The 19,069-nt window shown below is 44.7% G+C and overlaps 1 protein-coding gene across 1 annotated transcript in view; it reads left to right on the forward strand.

Annotated features, from left to right (window-relative positions):
* The window catches only part of LOC126154436 (uncharacterized), a 125,550-nt gene extending 106,709 nt beyond the window's left edge, over positions 1–18,841 (forward strand). Inside the window, exon 6 of the mRNA XM_049916136.1 lies at positions 18,226–18,841. Within this exon, the coding sequence (XP_049772093.1) occupies positions 18,226–18,841 (616 nt within the window). The remainder of the gene's footprint in view (positions 1–18,225) is intronic.
* Positions 18,842–19,069: the final 228 nt, after the last annotated feature.

Below are 19,069 nucleotides of genomic sequence, written 5' to 3' on the forward strand. Positions count from 1 at the left end.
TGAATTGATGAAGCATGAGCCGTCTTACTTGGATACAGGTGGATGCACAGGTCACACCAATATTCAAGAAATGTAGAAGGAGTAATCCACTAAATTACAGGCCCATATCGTTAATGTCGAAATGCAGCAGGATTTTAGAACATATATTGTGTTCGAAGATTATGAAAACCGTCTATTGACACACAGTCAACATGGGTTTAGAAAACATCATTCCTGTGAAACACAACTATCTCTTTATTCACATGAAGTGTTGAGTGTTATTGACAAGGGATTTCTGATCGATTCCGTATTTCTGGATTTCCGGAAGACTTTTGACACTGTACCACACAAGCGGCTCTTAGTGAAATTGCGTGCATGTGGAATATCGTGTCAGTTATGTGACTGGATTTGTGATTTCCTGTCAGAGAGGTTACAGTTCGTAGTAACTGACGTAAAGTCATCGAGAACAACATAAGTGATTTCTGGCGTTGCCGAAGGTTGTATTATAGGCCCTTTGCTGTTCCTTATCTATACAAACGATTTTGGAGACAATCTGAGCAGCCATCTTCGGTTGTTTGCAGATGACGCTGTCGTTTATCGACTAATAAAGTCATCAGAAGACCAAAACAAACTGAAAAACCATTTAGAAAAGGTATCTGAATGGTGCGAAAAGTGCCAGTTGACCCTAAATAACAAAAAGTGTGAGGTCATCCACATGAGTGCTAAAAGGAACTCGTTAAACTTCGGTTACACGATAAATTAGTCTAATCTAAAAGCCGTAAATTCAACTAAATACCTAGGTATTACAAATACGAACAACTTCAGTTGGAAGAAACACACAGATGATGTTGTGGGGAAGACAAACCAAAGACTGCGTTTTATTGGCAGGATACTTAGAAAATGTAACAGACCTGCTAAGGAGACTGCCTACACTACGCTTTAAAATACTGCTGCGCGGTGTGGTTGGTTCAAATGGCTCTGAGCACTATGGTACTTAAAATCTGAGGTCATCAGTCCCGTAGTACTTAGAACTACTTAAACCTAACTAGCCTTAGGACATCACACACATCTATGCCCGAGACAGGATTCGAGCCTGTGACCGTAGCGGTCGCGCGGTTCCAGACTGAAGCGCCTAGAACCGCTCGGCCACTCTGGCCGGCGCGCGATGTGGGATCCTTACCAGATAGGACTGACGGAAGTTATCGAAAAAGTTCAAAGATAGGCAGCACGCCTTGTATTATCGCGAAATTTTGGAGAGTGTCACAGAAATGATACAGAATTTGGGCTGGACATCATTAAAAGAAAGGCGTTTTTCGATGCGACGGAATCTTCTCACGAAATTCCAATCATCAACTTTCTCCTCCCAATGCGAAAATATTTTGTTGACACCGACCTACATAGGAAGGAACGATCACCAAGATAAAATAAGGGAAATCAGAGCTCGTACGGAAAGATACAGGTGTTCATTCTTTCCGCGCGCTATACGAGATTGGAATAATAGAGAATTGTGAAGGTGGTTCCATGAACCCTCTGCCAGGCACTTAAATGTAATTTGCAGAGTATCCATGTTGATGTATATGTAGATGTACATTATACACAACGGACAGCCCCGAACCTGCGCTGGTTGCGGCCAGGAAGGGCATGTCCGACAAAACTGTATCCGGCGCCGGATTGTATAGACACCACTGAACGACGATGCCTCCACTGCGCCAACCACAGTTCTTCCTGTCACCTATGCCGCGGTCACACCACCAACTGCCGATTTTCGGGATTACCCATGCGACCAGTCGCAGGTGATGACTACGTCGTGGAGACTAATCCGACACTTTTCACGTCACTGCAACCAGAGGCACTGTCGGGAGGAGACACTCGCCTGACTAGTACCGCTGACCTCAACACGGAGATGGATCTGACGCCTGACGTTGTACCGACTTCTGCCTTCCTTCCTACCGGAGAGGAAGAGAAGGACAACCACACCCATTCGACACAGAACAGCATTTACATAAACAAAAGGCCCCACGGAAGCGCCGGGAGAGGCACCGTTCGCCCTCGGATGATTATCTTCAAAGAATGGGGCCACGAGATGTCGACAACATGTGCGATGACGCAACAGATGTCGGACGATTCCGCCACCTCACCCCACGACAGTTCCAAGTCGTAGTGACGCGGCGGCGCCGAACCCTCCCGCAAGCATCCTGGGTGACGTCCGTCCTGCTGTGCCAACTCCACTTGGCTGTACAGCGGTCGACCCGTCGAGGGACACCACACCTGTACCGTCGAGCTCCTGCGCTGATGATGTAGAATATGACGCTGTGTTACTGCCTGGTTCCGCGGTAGGGCATGTCCCGATGTAGGGGTCGGGACGTATGCGACACACTGACTAAAAATCCGACGGATGCTGCGGCTGGTTCGCCCCTGACGGCCGCCGCCGGAGTGGACGCCATCTTCCCGGCGGACGTGGCGACCCAATAGTACCGACTGGCGACTCTCTACATCACTAACATTCGTGGGCGCCATAAACTGGCGATGTTACAAGATACGTTGGATGCGGCGGATATGGACATTGTCCTCCTCCTCCAGGAGGTCTATTTCAAGGATTTCGTCGGCCCTTTCGGATAAACTCCTCACGTCTCAGACGCGTCTGCCATTGGAATGGCCTGACAGTCCTTCTCCGTGACGGTCTAATTACCGAAGACGTCACTTTCCTCCTTAACGCGAGAGGCATAGCACGCACTCTGCATGATGTCAGAATCGTTAATATCTATGCGCCCTCTGGATTGAGAGGACGCCGTGAATGGGTCCGCTTTCTTCGCAGAAACGGTCGCGCCCTTCTTTACGGCACGCCTGGATGCCCTAACCTTGGATGGGGACTTTAACTCCACTCAGGCGTCGAAGAACCGACTGTGACACTACGTTCCATGTCCGGCGCTCTCCAACGTGATAACCAACCTTCGACTCGTGGACACGTGGGAGTATGCACATGGCAATAGGGCGGTTTTCACACACTATACCAACCACTATTCCAGACGTATAGACGGTGTCTATCTCTCGCGCACCGTTGTCCGGGGTGCACGGGCCGTTGAAATATGGCCAGTTGCTTTTCCGTTCATGCGGCCTATATATGCACTGTCAGACGGTTGGCATGAGCGAGGCCCCTGGTAATTGGACGTGATACACCTACAAGGGTTTCCTAAAAAGTAATGGTCGCACTTTTTTTCACAGAAGAATACAATGCTACAAACGCGAAACGTTACGTTTGTGTTATTTGATGTTTCCTGAGTGTGCGCGGTAAGTTCCTGTCACTTCCGACAGATGGCGTAGCTGCAGGACAGCTTCAATATGGCGTCTGTAGGTGATGTACGTTACAAGCAACTTGCCGTCATTGAATTTCTCACTGCAGAGAAAGAATCGGTGGGGAATATTGGCAAACGCTTGTGCAAAGCCTATGGCACATCTGCTGTCGACAGAAGTAAGTCGCCATCAGAAGGCGGTTCGGCGGAGCTCCACGATTTGCAACGGTCGGGGAGACCATCCACAGCACAGCGACACGATAACGCTCGGCCCCACACAAGTCTGAGAACTGCTGAACACGTCGCAAAAGAGGGTTGGACAGTGTTACCCCGTCCACCCTACAGCCCTGACCTAGCCTCCTGCGCAGCGGCAACGATGTTCAGGCAGCGCTGGAATGGGCGGAGTCCTGCGGCACTGCTTCTGGCAGCACCCCTAATGTCTGCAAAACTCGCGCATTTCCTATTGGCCGCTGGCTGCCCAGTGAAAGCGTCGCTCCCCTGTGTATCTTCGGCGTGGTACAATGTCTGGGTATTGATTCCACAACCAACTTGCGGCGATTCGTGGCCCTTAACAGCAAACGCTTATTACGCCTGATCCGAACAGAGCCCTGAGACCACCGACTCCGAAACGGCAACGGATTCGTTTTGAAAATGTTTATGTCGCGTCGCGAATCCCGCATGTGGCTCAGACATCCCCCTTCCGGCCGTCAACGGCCAGAAGCATGTTAGCCCTACTGGGTTCCTTTATAAGTCAAGGCCTGTTATTCAAAGTCAACTATGGGTCCCTCACCCTTTCGAAGGACAAAGCAGGTCTCAATCTCTGTCACATCGAGCAACAGCCCTCTTTGTAAGCACGCACGTCAAGATGTGACAACCCTTTTTCCACTTGAGCTATTTCTTTCTTGAATATAGCCACATCAGGATCGTGCTTCTCCCTCCACGTCTACCGATGGCCAAGATAGTGCATGCCTCGCTGCAATCGCGGCTTCTGCCGAATGTGATTGAAGAAAAACAGCCCCTCGCCAAGTGGAACGCCGTTTGGCGGGCAGTGAACGGCCCTACTCTTGCCTTGGACGACCAATCCACCTCGTATGTGATGGGTAGTGGGAAGAACGTCTGCCAGTCTCAACTGGGTTCACTTGGTGCCACCACCATTATGCACCACATGTATCGTGCAAGACGACGATGGCCATCGACGTGTGTGCGGTGTGTCGAATAATGTTTGGCTTTTGGTCCTGCAGTGCTGGCGCTCTTCACACAGCATCATCCCACAAGTGATTCTCTTCCCAGACATGGACTATCTTCCGCGTGCAAAGTCCTATTCAGTGCCTTGGATTAGCTGGCACGCAGTCCACTACCTGTTGGTAGTGGTGACAAATCAGCCCTCGCTTTCTGGCAACGACATTGAGCAATAGTCAAGAAAGTGCCAACAATATTTCTCGAACTGTCAGCGGAGCGCTTTTCACAACCCCCTAGCAGCTGGATCATCCTTGCTAAGAGCTGATAACATATGACCCTTCCTCCATTTTGGAGATACAAACCCCCCATACACACTCCCGAGGAAACATGAATCGATGATCTACTGTTTTGTCACCAACACAGGAGATTTTCTTTCCCGCTGATATCGCAAGCGACGCCAGTCATTGCGAGAGCGCGCTTTTACGACGGAGGTGGGTTCATTTATGATAAAATAGAAAATACAAAATAAAACAACATAAATAAAAACAAGAAAATAAAAACTAAAAAACTAAAAAGTACCTTCCACGTGTCCTCCTTTCCTGTTTCTTTTTCCTTTTCTTTTGGTAGAAGTTATTGGGGTCTTTCGTGATAGGGGCCAACGCCTGAAGTGGTGGAGTTTTTCTTTTGGGGCTGCTTATTAAATATGTAGGGCAAAAGTGGTGGTGGCATTAGCTTCCCTTTTTTGTAGTTTGTAATTTCATGAATGCAAGAACAAAAAAATCCGGCTTTAAAAAGAAGTCGCATTCATGCAAAACTTTTTATTTCAGTTAAAGCAAAAAAAGCTGCAGTGTCAGTTTTAATTTGTTTTCTTAAAAAAATTATAACAATTTTTAAATAAAGTTAATGAACTAAGGTGTTAGCAATTAAATCATAAATAATTTTATTTTGTTTACGAAACGGTTGACACGTGCTACTTAAAATGTGAATTACATTTTTCTGTGCTTTCTTTTTAAAAAGTTGAATAACTTCAAATGCCTTTTAACTGAGGCAAATTAAAGCGTTAGTTACTGTCATTACAGTGTTTTTACCAAATTTGGCGATGTTAAAAGCTGTGGAAAGGTTATATATATTCGTTGAAAATTCGAGGAACCGGCGTCTTTGTGGAAAAACAGAGTACAGCTGCTGCCCTATTGTGTAAACAAACAGGCAGACGGCCAGGAAGAGTCAAGGCCCGCACCCGGACGGAACTAATAGGGCAATGGGCATTCCCTGCTACAGTGCCAGTTCATTCCTGACTTTCGCTCTGTTTGGAGCGTTCTTTACTGTGAAATATAATTGGAATTTTTACAGTATTGTGAATTGAAAATGTCCGTCAATGAAAACATCGCGAAAGTATCAGAAGCTGCAGATTCATTATAAAGTGTTGAAGATAATGTTGAAACATGCGGTTGTTTCTTACAGAAGCTTGCTTGCTGCAAATAATTTGATTACTTCGGATTCTTCAACGACAATTTCTCGTGATGCAATGTTGACGGGTGAAGAAATTCACAGACGTACTGTGGACACGTTGGCTGAAAAAATACTTGTGTCTGATGATGAACTTGTTCACGAAACTGAAAATTGTGAAGGTGAACCTTTCGAAAAGTACTAAGACCAAAGTTCATCGGATGAATATGAACCAGAAGAAAAGAAGGCAAGAGAAGTAGACCGTCTTTCTTTTCATTACAAAATTAACTTCGTTAATATCCCACAGGCTCACCTCACGTGGAAGCTACAAAATTACAAAAAAAGGATGCAGCCGGTTAAAAAAGAAGGAATATTTATCCCAATGGGAAGAAGAAATAAAAAATGGAGGCAATCAATTTGATAAGTAAGCAACAATCAGTTCCTGGTAATTTGATCGTTTAGTGGAAGCCCGAGAGAATTATCACCAAGTGACTACACGGAATACACATCAGTCGGCTTTAGCAGCGCAACAGTTTACAGATTTCCAATTTAAAGCTTCTGAAGCTGGATTCCTAGGTTAAAAAATAAGCACGGTATTCGTCAACGAGAAATGAAAGGATTTGTTCCAAGAAAAGAAACAGACATGGGCAAAGAAACCTAGGCTGCTGCAGACACTTTTCGAATACATACTTTAAAATTGCTAGCGTATTTCAACAAAGATTTTGTTATCAACGCTGACCGGAAAAGTATTTATTGTAGGGTATTTAAAAATTCATTTTGCTCTCTACTTTTGCGATGGTCTGACAAAATAATTCAATGTCGGGTGTTTTCTGCTTCCAGGATTTCAGTATCAGTCGTTGTACAAAAGGACTCTGGATGTCAAAGGAAGTAAAACTACTTTCGTTAAAAGACAAGACTTGAATGAAGTGACGCATACATATACCGCTCAATATGCTTTTTCTGGAAACATCCTACCTCAAGTGTTTGTTTGCTTACAAGAGGCAACAGCTAACTTTTGTCCACGAGTTAAAAAGAAAAAATAAGAAAACAGTAAAGGAACATGAGAAATGAGAAGCTAACGACAGAACTGCATATTCACTCTCTCATCCGGAGTTTGAAGTCTTATGTGAGTCAAGAACGATTTCCGTTAATTATTGACTTTGGGGTGGGCAAGCGAAGCCTGAATTGTACGTCAGAATCTTTCAGGATGACAAGGAATCACCAGCATGTTCAATTAAAGTGATTCCTCCGAAAAGCACTCCACTCGTTCAATCACGTGAGGTCTATTTTTATAGATAAGTAAAACATATGATAAAACGTTTGAGGTTATTTTATTTAAAACAATAGAGAAATAAATTTTCGTGATGACTGTATAAAAAATACAATCAATAGTCCATCATCATCTGTCATCGCTAATTTTTAAGGAACTATCCGATGTGCCTGGTATGCTTCCAGGCTCTATGAAGAAAAAGAAGTTTTCAGGAATATCAATGAGGCACGTTTTTCAACAGATCTTTTAAAAAAGAGTTGTTCCTGTAAACAATCGTCCTCCATAAATTGTGCAAGATGCCAAAATGATTTTGTTTTCAATTTTTTTATGACAGTTGTCATTGTGGTGCTTGCATGTTGCAAGATGCCAAAATATTTTTTGTTTTCAATGTTTTTATGACAATTATCATTCTGGTGCTTGCACGTAAAATACAAAATTGACAAACGAACATTATACTGTAAAAAATTTTATTTAATTGAAACTCCACCCAGAATTTTGTGGCAGAGGTAATTAATTCACCTCCATTAAAATGTATTTGAAATTATTCAACTTTTTTTAAAAATACAACATTAATGAGTGTAATTCACATTTTATGTAGCCTGTGACAGTCGTTTCATAAACGAAATAAAATTTTTGATTATTTAATTGATGATAATTCAGGTCATTAACTTTGATTGAAAGTTACTGTAATTTTTAAAACAATTAAGAAAACAAAATAAAATAAAATCGAACATACAGGTAGGGTCGAATTCGGATAATCCGTATGAGATTTTAGCACGCTACTGACTAAGCTACTTAATTTGTTTCCTGAAATGTATCTTGTGACTCTTTCCCAGAAGAGTGGTTTCAGAAACTGATCACATTTTGTTCAGCACGTCTTCTGCGATTGTGAGTTTCATTGCAAGAGATTAATTTTGTTGCCCTGACAGCCCCATCAGTAAGCTTGAAAATGGATGGTGGCACTCGAATGCTTTCTTTAATCACTGCCTACGTGAAGATGTTTCGCTCCTCCATGGCACTGGCAATTCCGCTTTAGAGAAATCTGTTCACGCACTTTAGGAGAGGCTAGAGATGTTTAACTAAAAACATACGATGAGCTCAGTGGGATATGAAGTGATTCTTCAGCTCTTTGTACAAACCGTCACCACATTTTGTGGAATGGAAACGACTAGCAAGAATGTTCAAGGGGATGTGAGAAAATAAAATTATAAATGGTACGAGGAAAAACTGAAAACAGTAAGCGAATGAAGAAACGAAAACGTTAACTCACGCTGAGTTGTCAGTGCATTTTATTAGTTAAGAAGGCAGATGGCTGAGTAGGCAACAGAAAGAAACTTGTACAAGCATATTGTTTTTGGAGACATTGAGTCATCTACTGACTCAACACTGAATCAGATGTTTGACTGTTCTCATACATGTAGCTAACGAAGTCATCGAAATGCGGGGTGGATGTGCATCGGCTTGTAGGCTGGAAAACATTTTCTCGCGGGAAGCCTACGCATGTGCGCGTGACTCTGGACGCCAGCGAGAGCTTTAGCCAGCTATTCTCTTATCGGGCAGTTTGACCACATGCTCGTGGCCGTCTAATCCGATTATGAAAGAGCACTGACCGCGCAGCACGCAAACGGCCGCCTGCGGCTTAGGCCGCACAGCAAACCACTGAGGCGAGAGCTCCGTGCGATTGGGAACGCATGATACGACAGCACTTGCCGGCTGCCCTCGTAACGCGTCTACTGCCGTGGCTTCGCGGCGAGCTCTGTGTGAGCGTGCGGCGCCGCGTTTGTTCTCCTTACACTTCAAACTAAACGATTACTTCACTTGCCCTTGATATTTCGTAGGGAGAAGACTGTTTCATTACACAACATAATCATCAGTTATTGGGAAGTTCGTGGCAAATTAAAACTGTATGCTGGACCTGGACTAGAACCCAAAACTTTTGTCTTTATAAGGCTCTACCGGATGAGCTATCCAGGTACTACTAACGAACCGCCCCGATGGCTTTGCTTCAACCACTAGAGCACCTGACCGCGAAAGGCAAAGATTTGGTGTTCGAGTCCGGCCCTGGCACACAGAAACGGTCAAGCTGTTTCACATCAGCACACCTTCCGCTGCAGATTGAAAATTCACTCTGGAATGATATGAGTATTGCTATAAGAAGCAAATAGGTAATAAATCAGCAAGTATATGGTGGTGGTGTAATTTAAGCAAGAAATAGCGAGATTATCACTGTCTTTACTAATTTACCTTGAGATGAATTTTGTCATAATATTAAAAATTGAGTACTAAAAGGCAGATCACTTAATGAATTCTGATTCAGTGTGTTCCATTCTTAATTACGTTCACGCATATAGGAGGACACAAAATATAAAAGTCTGTGTAGAATGACATTCTGCTTAATAATTTTGAAGAGCCTCCCTCATTTTAACGTCAGATAAGTTATAAACACCGAGGGAATGATTGTAATTCACACACGCCCGTTTCTCTAAACCGTAAATTCTGTGCATTGCTCCAATAGCCTTTGTGCTGTGTCTTAGGCAAGCATTAAATATAATATACACTTTCACAGCTGCTTGAATAGCTGCTGTAAAAGGGAAAGGTATGCAGGCCTTCTCCCCTGAGCTCAGGGACATCAACTGGTTTAAAATCATCTCTAATAGGCCCAATATACTTATAGTTTCAATTCCTCAACATATGTCCAGTCTTCACTTTTCGCAAGCACGTAGGAGTAATTTTTCCATAGCTTTTTGCCCATAATTTTTCGTGGTAAGAGCTGTAGAATATAATCTGAGGGGACTAGGGTGGGGGGAGGGGAAGAGGGGAGGAATAGTGAAAGGACTTGAGCGTTCACTCGAGTAGGCGTCATCGAGTATCGAGGAGTCATCATTTTAAGTAGCATTTTGACTTCGTTTCCTGGGCTTTCATCATACTGTCAAGTTGGTTAACAACGACTGTTCTTTACGACGGACCCCGGAAGGCTACCTTAGCTCTAAATAGCTCTCTCCAATATTTTCAGCCGCTTAGAGTTTATCTTAGTCATCCCGTAAGACATATCACTTTACCTTCGCACAGCACACTGTCCCCAGGGACCGACGGCGCGCAAGAGTCCCAAGATTCCCGCAATTCTCTGTCGTGCTCGCCATTAGGCATAGCCCAAAGGGCACATATCACATCAAATACCCTGAGCACGGCGAGAATCCACACACCGTCTACCGCATTCGTTAATTATTCTGCGAAGTACTGCAATGCAAATACGCTCATAGAAAGACTGACGATCTGTCAAGAGCCAATAGTGAGGATGCAATAGGAGGGGCGGGAAGGGGGGAGGGGAAGGAGGAAAGACTTAACACTGTCTGCTGGAAGGTTAAAATATGCAGGACTCGGAATATGTGAAATTTCAGGGGCACCTCAGTAACCAACAGAAAAACATGTAGACCACGATGAAGGCAGTGAGACAAGATTTTCCCTGTGCTGTCATGGGAACTCGCTGCTTGACTGCCGTTCTAAGGTTCCGGCCAGGCCGAGTAATCCACGAATATCGCGGTGACGCGGAATTCTAAAATGATTATCAAACTAATGTGCCGGATAGACAACTTGAGTAAAACTGGAAAATACTTTCAATGAACACACGCAGGATGCTACCTCTTCGTCTGCTACTGTTTCTCCAAAACAATTCAGTACACTGCTAACAGATTCGCCTTACTTATGTGTGGCTGACTTAATTTCACATAAAAGTACACAATTTGACTTACATGAAACTGGTACAGATATAGAATCGCTATAGTATTTATATAACTACTGCGATAGATAAATTGCTTCTCCGGCTTGACCTAACTGCTGCGTGTTATTATAGTCAGATCGACTTTAGGACTAAGAATGTACACATTAATGTGAATAACTCAGATTTATTATGCAATCTGTACGTGAAATGCCAATCAAAAGACTGTGAGAAAATGGCAATCGGAATGAAACTTGAGACATGAAGTGTCTATCGAAAGATTTTGATTGTAGTTTTTGGGATCGTGTCAGTCATGTCCAGTTTAGTTAATACATGTTGACATGGTATGGTATAAATAGATGTATTTTTTTTTCAAAATAACTTGCAAAATTACTAACAGCAGTTGAACAACATGAGGTCCATTTAATACAGTTCTGTAAAGTGAGTACGATATCACTGCATCGGCGAAATACTTGACTGAGAGATAATTCTACGTTTGAATGTAAAAATCTAACATAGTCCGATTTATTGTTCTTGCTCCAAAATAACTTATTCAATTCCAGCGTTCTTCACTGTCATTTATCTTTGCAAGAAGTGTACTACGTAATGTTCTGTTCCGAGACAGAGAGTCACTGACGTCGAAATAATGGCTGCCACCAGAGAAATGTACTTGTTTGCTCTCATGAGATGTATCTTCTGCAGAAGTCGACTGTAGCAAGCACTGCAGTACGTCAGATGTTCTTCCCTCCATGAAAACACGATAATATGGTGGCGAGATGTCTTGTAAATGAACAGATTAATTTACGAAAATGCTGCTTATTCCCCCTTCGGCTCTTGAGCACCGTCCCGCTGAGTGAGACCCACTGATAAAATCTTTTAAGAGACTTTAAGTCTTTAGATTTTGTCTCTTGCGACTTCTTCCTCTTCTGTCTTCTCTTCTCCATTAAAAACTTACAAAAAAATCCCGTATCTCTTACATGCTGCTGTATGACAATTTGATAGCAACTCCGGGGTTCTGCTCCTCTGCGCGCGCAAACTGCTTTCATTGTCTGAGCACTATAATCGTCGTGTACAGTAACACCTTAGACTGTTTTTACAAAGAAAACTGCCTACCTTCCGCGAAATTATTACTCTTTTTCACAAATTAAACGACATTGTCCCTCCCGTTCTTCTTTGCACATCCGTGTCCCAGTTCTAATAAGATTAAATTTGTTTCTTGCGTCTTAACAAAATTTTCACTCAGATAAAATTTCTCCAATGGGACCAAAACATTCTCTTTTATGCTTGAATTGCATACAGAGTCAGACAGAACATAAAACGTATTTCCACAATACATTTAATTCCTTACACTTAAGAAAATAAAAAATTAATGATGTACAAATTATATAAAATCTTCATTACATATACTGTTTATGTTGTGTTTGTGGCGGAGAAAATCTCTGTCACATTTCCTCTTCAGCTGGATTGCATCCACTACGTCTGCCGCCTCTGCAGCTGTACTCCTTGAAGTCGGAGCAAGATGCACTATAAATATGAACTCAGAATTTAACATGTCACACAATTCCACTAACTGTTAAATTATACATGTGCAGCACATGCCACAAAAGTTCTAAAAATCACTGATCTATTCTCTTCTAGAGACATTCCTTGAACAATTAGGTATCGCTTAGTGACAGCTTCATTAATCACTCATCTTCGATGATTTTTGTGAACGCTAAGAAAAGAACTGCAGGGACTGGCTTACTGCTCTCTGGCAGTGTACTGTAGGGGGCAACTTGCGCTGCCAAAAGCATTTTATGGGTCACGAGACCGGCCTTCCTTAGAACACAGTTGGACGAAACGTTAGAAACTATCACTGAGTGCAACTTACAAAATCATGACGATTTGGTTCGCAAGATAATAACAATAATCGTTCCAAATCACCGTAGATACACCGTCGGTAATTCGTTATCATATTAATAACAAAGGATCATGTTAGCAAACGGTCTCTGCTGTCTCCGCTCAGGTGGAATTGTGAGCAGGCTCTTTCTAGGACCTCACTCGTATTTTTCCGTCCATCCCAAGTTGACACACAATACATCTTTATTACAACATCTATTGACATTGTTGAAAATGTAAATCTACGAAAATCATTTGTTTCAAAAGAAATACTTTTACCTTTCTATTTTGAAAAGAATCATCAGATTTTCCAAAGAAATATCTGTTACATGCATGCAAATTACATTTAAGATCAAGATTTTGATTTACCTTTCACAAATGTTCAATGTGCGTTTCGCTGGATGCACGCCAAACCACTTGCGCATAGGCTAACTCGGCCCATATTTTTGTGGGGACATCTGGGGTTACTGCGTTGGCTGTTGTCTCTATACAGCGTCGCAATTAACCCGAAGGTGTTGCAAACGGTGTAACATGCAAAGAAACTTTCACAAACACCCACAAAAATGCACGTACTGTAAGAGTTGGTGACTTTGGAAGCCAATCGAGCAATTCGAGACCCGTAAGCCCCTTGCGGCAGTATGAGATGCAGTGCCATACTCTCGAGGAAAATCAAGTCAGTTTCTTATGAATATGTAGATTAATTATCAGTCTTTTTCATACAATGTTCCGAAAATAGAAAACAATCTCTGTTTCTGGTGTTTTCGTAGTAATGATGCTTTCCCCGCGGTTAGCGCATTTTCAGATTATCCTGACGAGCGGTCACGACTGTCCAAGAAAATCTGAAGATGCGCGTTAACGTTGCACAGCGCGTCATTATCAATAAAACACATGCATCAGAGACTGTTTTCCTTTTTCGGAACATTAACCTCTGTTGCTGCATGGAGTGGAGTAATGTGTTTTATACAGTGGTTACACAGAGTATCGTAATGGTAAAACAATAGATAAATCACGATTTTGGACCACCGTTGTCCGCCGTAACTCCGATGGGTCCGCTATGCAATCGCTTTGCGCCGTTTATTGATTTCTTTTTACGACGCTGTCGTAGCTCTCGCAATCGCTCGGCACAGGCCAATTCAGGATTTTCGCAATGCTTTCGATCCGAGCTTTCCTCTGACTTCCGTATTGTATAATTCCGAGCATATACAAGAGTCATATGAGACAACATCTTTCATTACTTTGTAATTAAATTCAGCACCGATTTTCACTTATATTCCGGTGGATACCTTTATTGTCTCAGTCTGGGTCCTGGTAGTGCTCGGTAAGTTCTTCGCAATGACGCCAGAATCAATGTCACAGCTAAACGCGTTTCCACGTTAAATCAGTTTGTGGCTTAAAACAAAACTATTTCCTAAGAGTCACACGCATTTGCCTCTACTCACATTGAAATATTATAATTAGAACTTTATGACTATCCACCATATAGTGTTCCCAAAGCGGATGAAGCATTTTGAAACATCATACACTGTTATTCATTGTGAGTGGTTGTACGGGTTACATCTAAGTGCCACGTATGGTTAATTAGCCTTACATGTTGCAACTAAAGCTGTACTTCGCCAGAACTATGATTCGGTAGTTTTTGGTACACTACATAAACGACGTAATGAATGGTGGCATTACCGGTAGTACCGGTAGCATTGGTATGGAAAGAAACATAAATGAACGTGTAAGAGAGAAACCTAAAGCAGACAATTTCTCTTCATTTCTTTGTTTATTTTGTTGTTTTTTCACGTAATTAAAACAGCACATCATTCAGTGTGAAGCCATTGTGTATTTTGTATCCTTACAAAATATAGACTCCACTCACTCGGTCTGCTGGATACGAGTGTTTGTTAAAAGCGTTCTGACAATAAATCAAAGAAAACCCTCACATTCCGTGTATTGAAGTCTAAGGCTCCGTCATATGAAGTTCCACAAAGTTTACGAATTGCCATCTGATCCTTGTGTCTCTCAAGAAAAAGGTCAGGTCAAGCTCGTCCTGCTTCTCCTCCTCTGAAAGGGATTGTCAAACTATTTCTGTGGACAAGTAAAAATGCCATTCTTCTCAGACCCAAAAAATGCACCCAAAGAATTTTTGCTCCATCTCAATAAGATAAGAAACTAGCTGTTTTTCGAGGTCTGCATTTAAAATCGGTTTCCTTCCAAGCTTTGTCTCTTGAACCGCTTGCTCATGGATTTTATCAAGTTTAAGAACTCTCGGGCGCAAAGTGGTACGAGGCACTCCGAATGTTTTACAGCACCTATCACAGAAGCCTCCTTTGCTTTCACAGCTGCTATGGGACATACCACCTGAGATTTATGCTACTGATGCCTCTGGTTCTTACATTCATAGCGCTTCTTTGCTGCCAGCATTCTGCAACGGCGAACTAAAGCGCTAGGGTCTATTATCGCAATCTGAAAATTCTATTTGTTTGTTTGTTGCTGTGTGAGTTGTATATATGAACTTTAAACAAAATTCGGCTAACCACATTCCCATAAAATCATTTTAATATTATACAATGTTTAAGAGAAGAGATGGTGTAGTTATGGGTCGTCCTTAAATAGGGGCCGTTTTTTACACCAACCCAATGGGCCCATATTTACACCAACCATTCTTAAGCACCAAGGCCACTATCACGTCTATCCTAAAAGCGTGTGTAACGTATAACTTGCTTCTAAGAGTAGCTTAGGATTCCGTTATTCCAGATATCACAGAGAAATTGTTTTAAACTAACCAGATGTATATAAAAATAAAACAGTTCCACATACCTGCCAAACGTTTGCAGTCCTGAACAAAAACCAATTCACACAATAGCCGACGCTGTAACTACACTGCTTGAAACAATGCTTCCAACTTAGAACTGCTATCGTCTGTCAACAACAGGCACCGCTTACAGTCCGGTCGCCCGACTGCAGCACTTACTATACCCTCTTTGCGAGGGGTGACCAGAATTACACCTGTACCCATTTTTACACCTTTCCTCTACTGAAGTCTCATGGATAACGTATGAAATCAATTCCATCTTGCTTTTTTAGAGTAAAGGATCGTTTATATCCATCTCCTTACAATGTGGCCCCGGTAAGCTAAAAATTTGATTACTCCTGTTCTAGACAGTTCACCACTTTCGGTTTAGAGTGGAGTCTAGTAAGACACTGATGATGATGATGATGTTTGGTTTGTGGGGCGCTCAACTGTGTGGTTATCAGCGCCCGTACAATTTCCCAACCTTTGCTCAGTCCAATTTCGCCACTTTCCTGGATGATGATGAAATGATGAGGACAACACAAACACCCAGTCATCTCGAGGCAGGTGAAAATCTCTGACCCCGCCGGGAATCGAACCCGGGACCCCGTGCTCGGGAAGCGAGAACGCTACCGCGAGACCACGAGCGGCGGACTAGTAGTAAGACACTGATCGCGTATTAGGCAACGCCCAAAAGGTATGCAACGCACCTGACGTGCAGGTAGCGCGGATTCGACTATAAATAACCAAAGCTACTATGGAAACTACAGTAGTCTGCACTTAGTTATACGAGGGATATTCGGAAAGTGAGTTCCGATCGGTCAAGAAATGGAAACCACTGTGAAAATCTAACAAAGCTTTGCACATATGTGTTCGACAGTGTCTCTAGTATGCCTGTCCGTTGCATCACTTTGCTCTTTACCGTTCTGAACGCATAGTGAGCACATACAGATGCGTAGAAAATAGTGTCTCCCGCCAAGTATGGGGTCCTGGTGAGAGATTTCGCCTACTGTTATGCAGCCCACATTACAGAACTGTCTTACGATTCCTACTTCGTGACACTTCTCGGTCGTAAACTGCAGGGGGAATGAAAATGCTCATGCAGCTTTATCAAATGGTTCAAATGGCTCTGAGCACTATGGGACTTAACTTATAAGGTCATCAATCCCCTAGAACTTAGAAATACTTATACCTAACTAACCAAAGGACATCCCAAACATTCATGCCCGAGGCAGGATTCGAACCTGTGACCGTAGCGGTCGCACGGTTCCAGACTGTAGCGCCTAGAACCGCGCGGCCACACCGGCCGGCGCAGCTTTTTCAATGGAACTGTTTGATCACCCGCAATATGGCCCGTAATTGGTTCCTTCTGTGTTTCATCTGTGCTCACGTTAACTGCTGGCTATGAAGACAACATTTTCGCACAGACAACGAGCTATGGATGAGCGTATGAATTGGCTGGAAGCACAGACGGCTGCCTTCTATGACGAGGGTATTAGAAAGTTGCTACAGCGCTACGACAAGTAGGAGGAGTGACTATGTAGAGCAGTCGGTTTTCCGGGCGCAAAATACCGCCTGGTCCCCGGCACGAATCCGCCGGGCGGATTTGTGTCGAGGTCCGGTGAACCGGCCAGTCTGTGGATGGTTTTTAGGCGGTTTTCCATCTGCATCGGCGAATACGGGCTGGTTCCCCTTATTCCGCCTCAGTAACACTATGTCGGCGATTGCTGCGCAAACAAGTTCTCCACATACGCGTACACCACCATTACTCTACCACGCAAGCATAGGGGTTACACTTGTCTAGTGTGAGACGTTCACTGGGGAGTCCACCGGGGGCCCAACCGCGCAATAACCCTTGGTTCTGTGTGGGGCGGCGGAGTGGTGAAGTGGACTGCGGTAGTCGTCGTGGGGTTGTGGACCACTGCGGCTGCCGCGGGGACAGAGCCTCTCCGTCGTTTCTAGGTCCCCGGTCAACATACAACATACAAGATCCGATCGGTCAAGAAATGGAAACCACTGTGAAAGTCTAATTAAGCTTTGCACGTATGTGTTCGACAGTGTCTCTAGCCGGTTGCATCACTTCGCTCTTTACAGTTCTGAGCGCATAGTGAGCACATACAGATGCGTAGAAAATAGTGTCTCCCGCCAAGTATTAGGTCCTGGTAAGAGATTTCGCCTAATGCTATGCAGCCCACATTACAGAACTGTCATACGGTTCCTACTTCGTGACAATTCTCGGTCGCAATCTGCAGGGGCAATGAAAATGCTCCTGCAGCTTTGTCGATGGGAAGTGTTCGATCACCCGCACTACAGCCCGTAATTGGCTCCCTCTGTGTTTCATATCTGCTCAAATTAACTACTGGCTATGAAGACAACATTTTCGCACAGACAACAAGCTATAGATGAGAGTAAAGAATTGGCTAGAAGCACACGCGGCTGCCTTCTATGAAGAGGGTATTATAAAGTTGCTACAGCGCTACGACAAATGTCTAAGTCGGAGTGGTGACTATGTAGAGCAGTGGTTGGAAGCTGTAGCTAAAATATTTCTGATTATGACAGTGGTTTCCATTTCGCGGTTAATCGGAACTTACTCTCTGGATAGCACTGGTAGTTTTTTACAGTAGTTTTCTGTAGTGCTAGAACTCCAGTTGAAACCTGTTTCATTATAACGTCCCCCCTGTGCCGTCAGGCTGCTGTCGCTGCAGCTCCCCCAGCGGTGCTCGCCAGAGCTGCAGACCCTGGAGGACCACTCGGCGGCGTCGGCGCCGCTGTCCTGCTCGTCGTCGTCGGCGTCGTCGCTGACGAGCGTGGCGGCGGCGTCGGGCCCTGGCGCGGCGCTGCCGGCGGCGTTCGGCGGCAGCTACCACGGGCTGTGCGGCCTCAACGGCGCCGCCTGCTCGTCGCGCACCTCGGACAGCGGCGGCGTGGCCGGCGAGCGGCGGCGCAGCTCTGCGCGCTACTCGCTGCTCGACGCGCTCGACCTGGAGTACGCCCTGCTGCGCGCCGCCGCGCGCGGCTCCGTGGGGCCGTACTCGCTCAGCGAGTCGCTGCACAAGCTCACCTTCACGCAGAGCCTCGCCTTCCCGGCGCTGGCGCGCGGCCTGGCGGGCAAGCGGCGCCGCAGCGACCAGCGCGGGGGCAGCGGGTCGGCCGCAGGGCGCGGGGGCGGCGCCGGCGGCGGGCCGCCCCTCGGCCGCGACGGCGAGTCGGGCCTCAACGCTTTCGCCAAGGTCGTCACGGCGCTCGTCCTGGTACTCGTCAGCGTCCTCGTCTTCGGCGTCGTCTACAAGTTCGTGCGCACGTGAGGATTGCTCGTGTCCCCTTGGCCGGGGCACTATAACGTCTCCGCCCCCCACGGAGGGGCTGTGGACGTCGGTGCCGGGCCGAGGGGACACGATGCACTCGTATCGTAAGCGGTACGTGCGGCGGCCAGCTCAGCTCGCTGGTGGGTCTCGTTTGACGCTATGCTGTCTCAGAATGTCGGAAATCGCGCAGCACCTCGGGATTTTACTGTTTCTAGACTCCTTCTGCTG

The sequence above is a fragment of the Schistocerca cancellata genome, chromosome 2 (assembly GCF_023864275.1).
Source record: "Schistocerca cancellata isolate TAMUIC-IGC-003103 chromosome 2, iqSchCanc2.1, whole genome shotgun sequence".
NCBI lineage: Eukaryota > Metazoa > Arthropoda > Insecta > Orthoptera > Acrididae > Schistocerca > Schistocerca cancellata.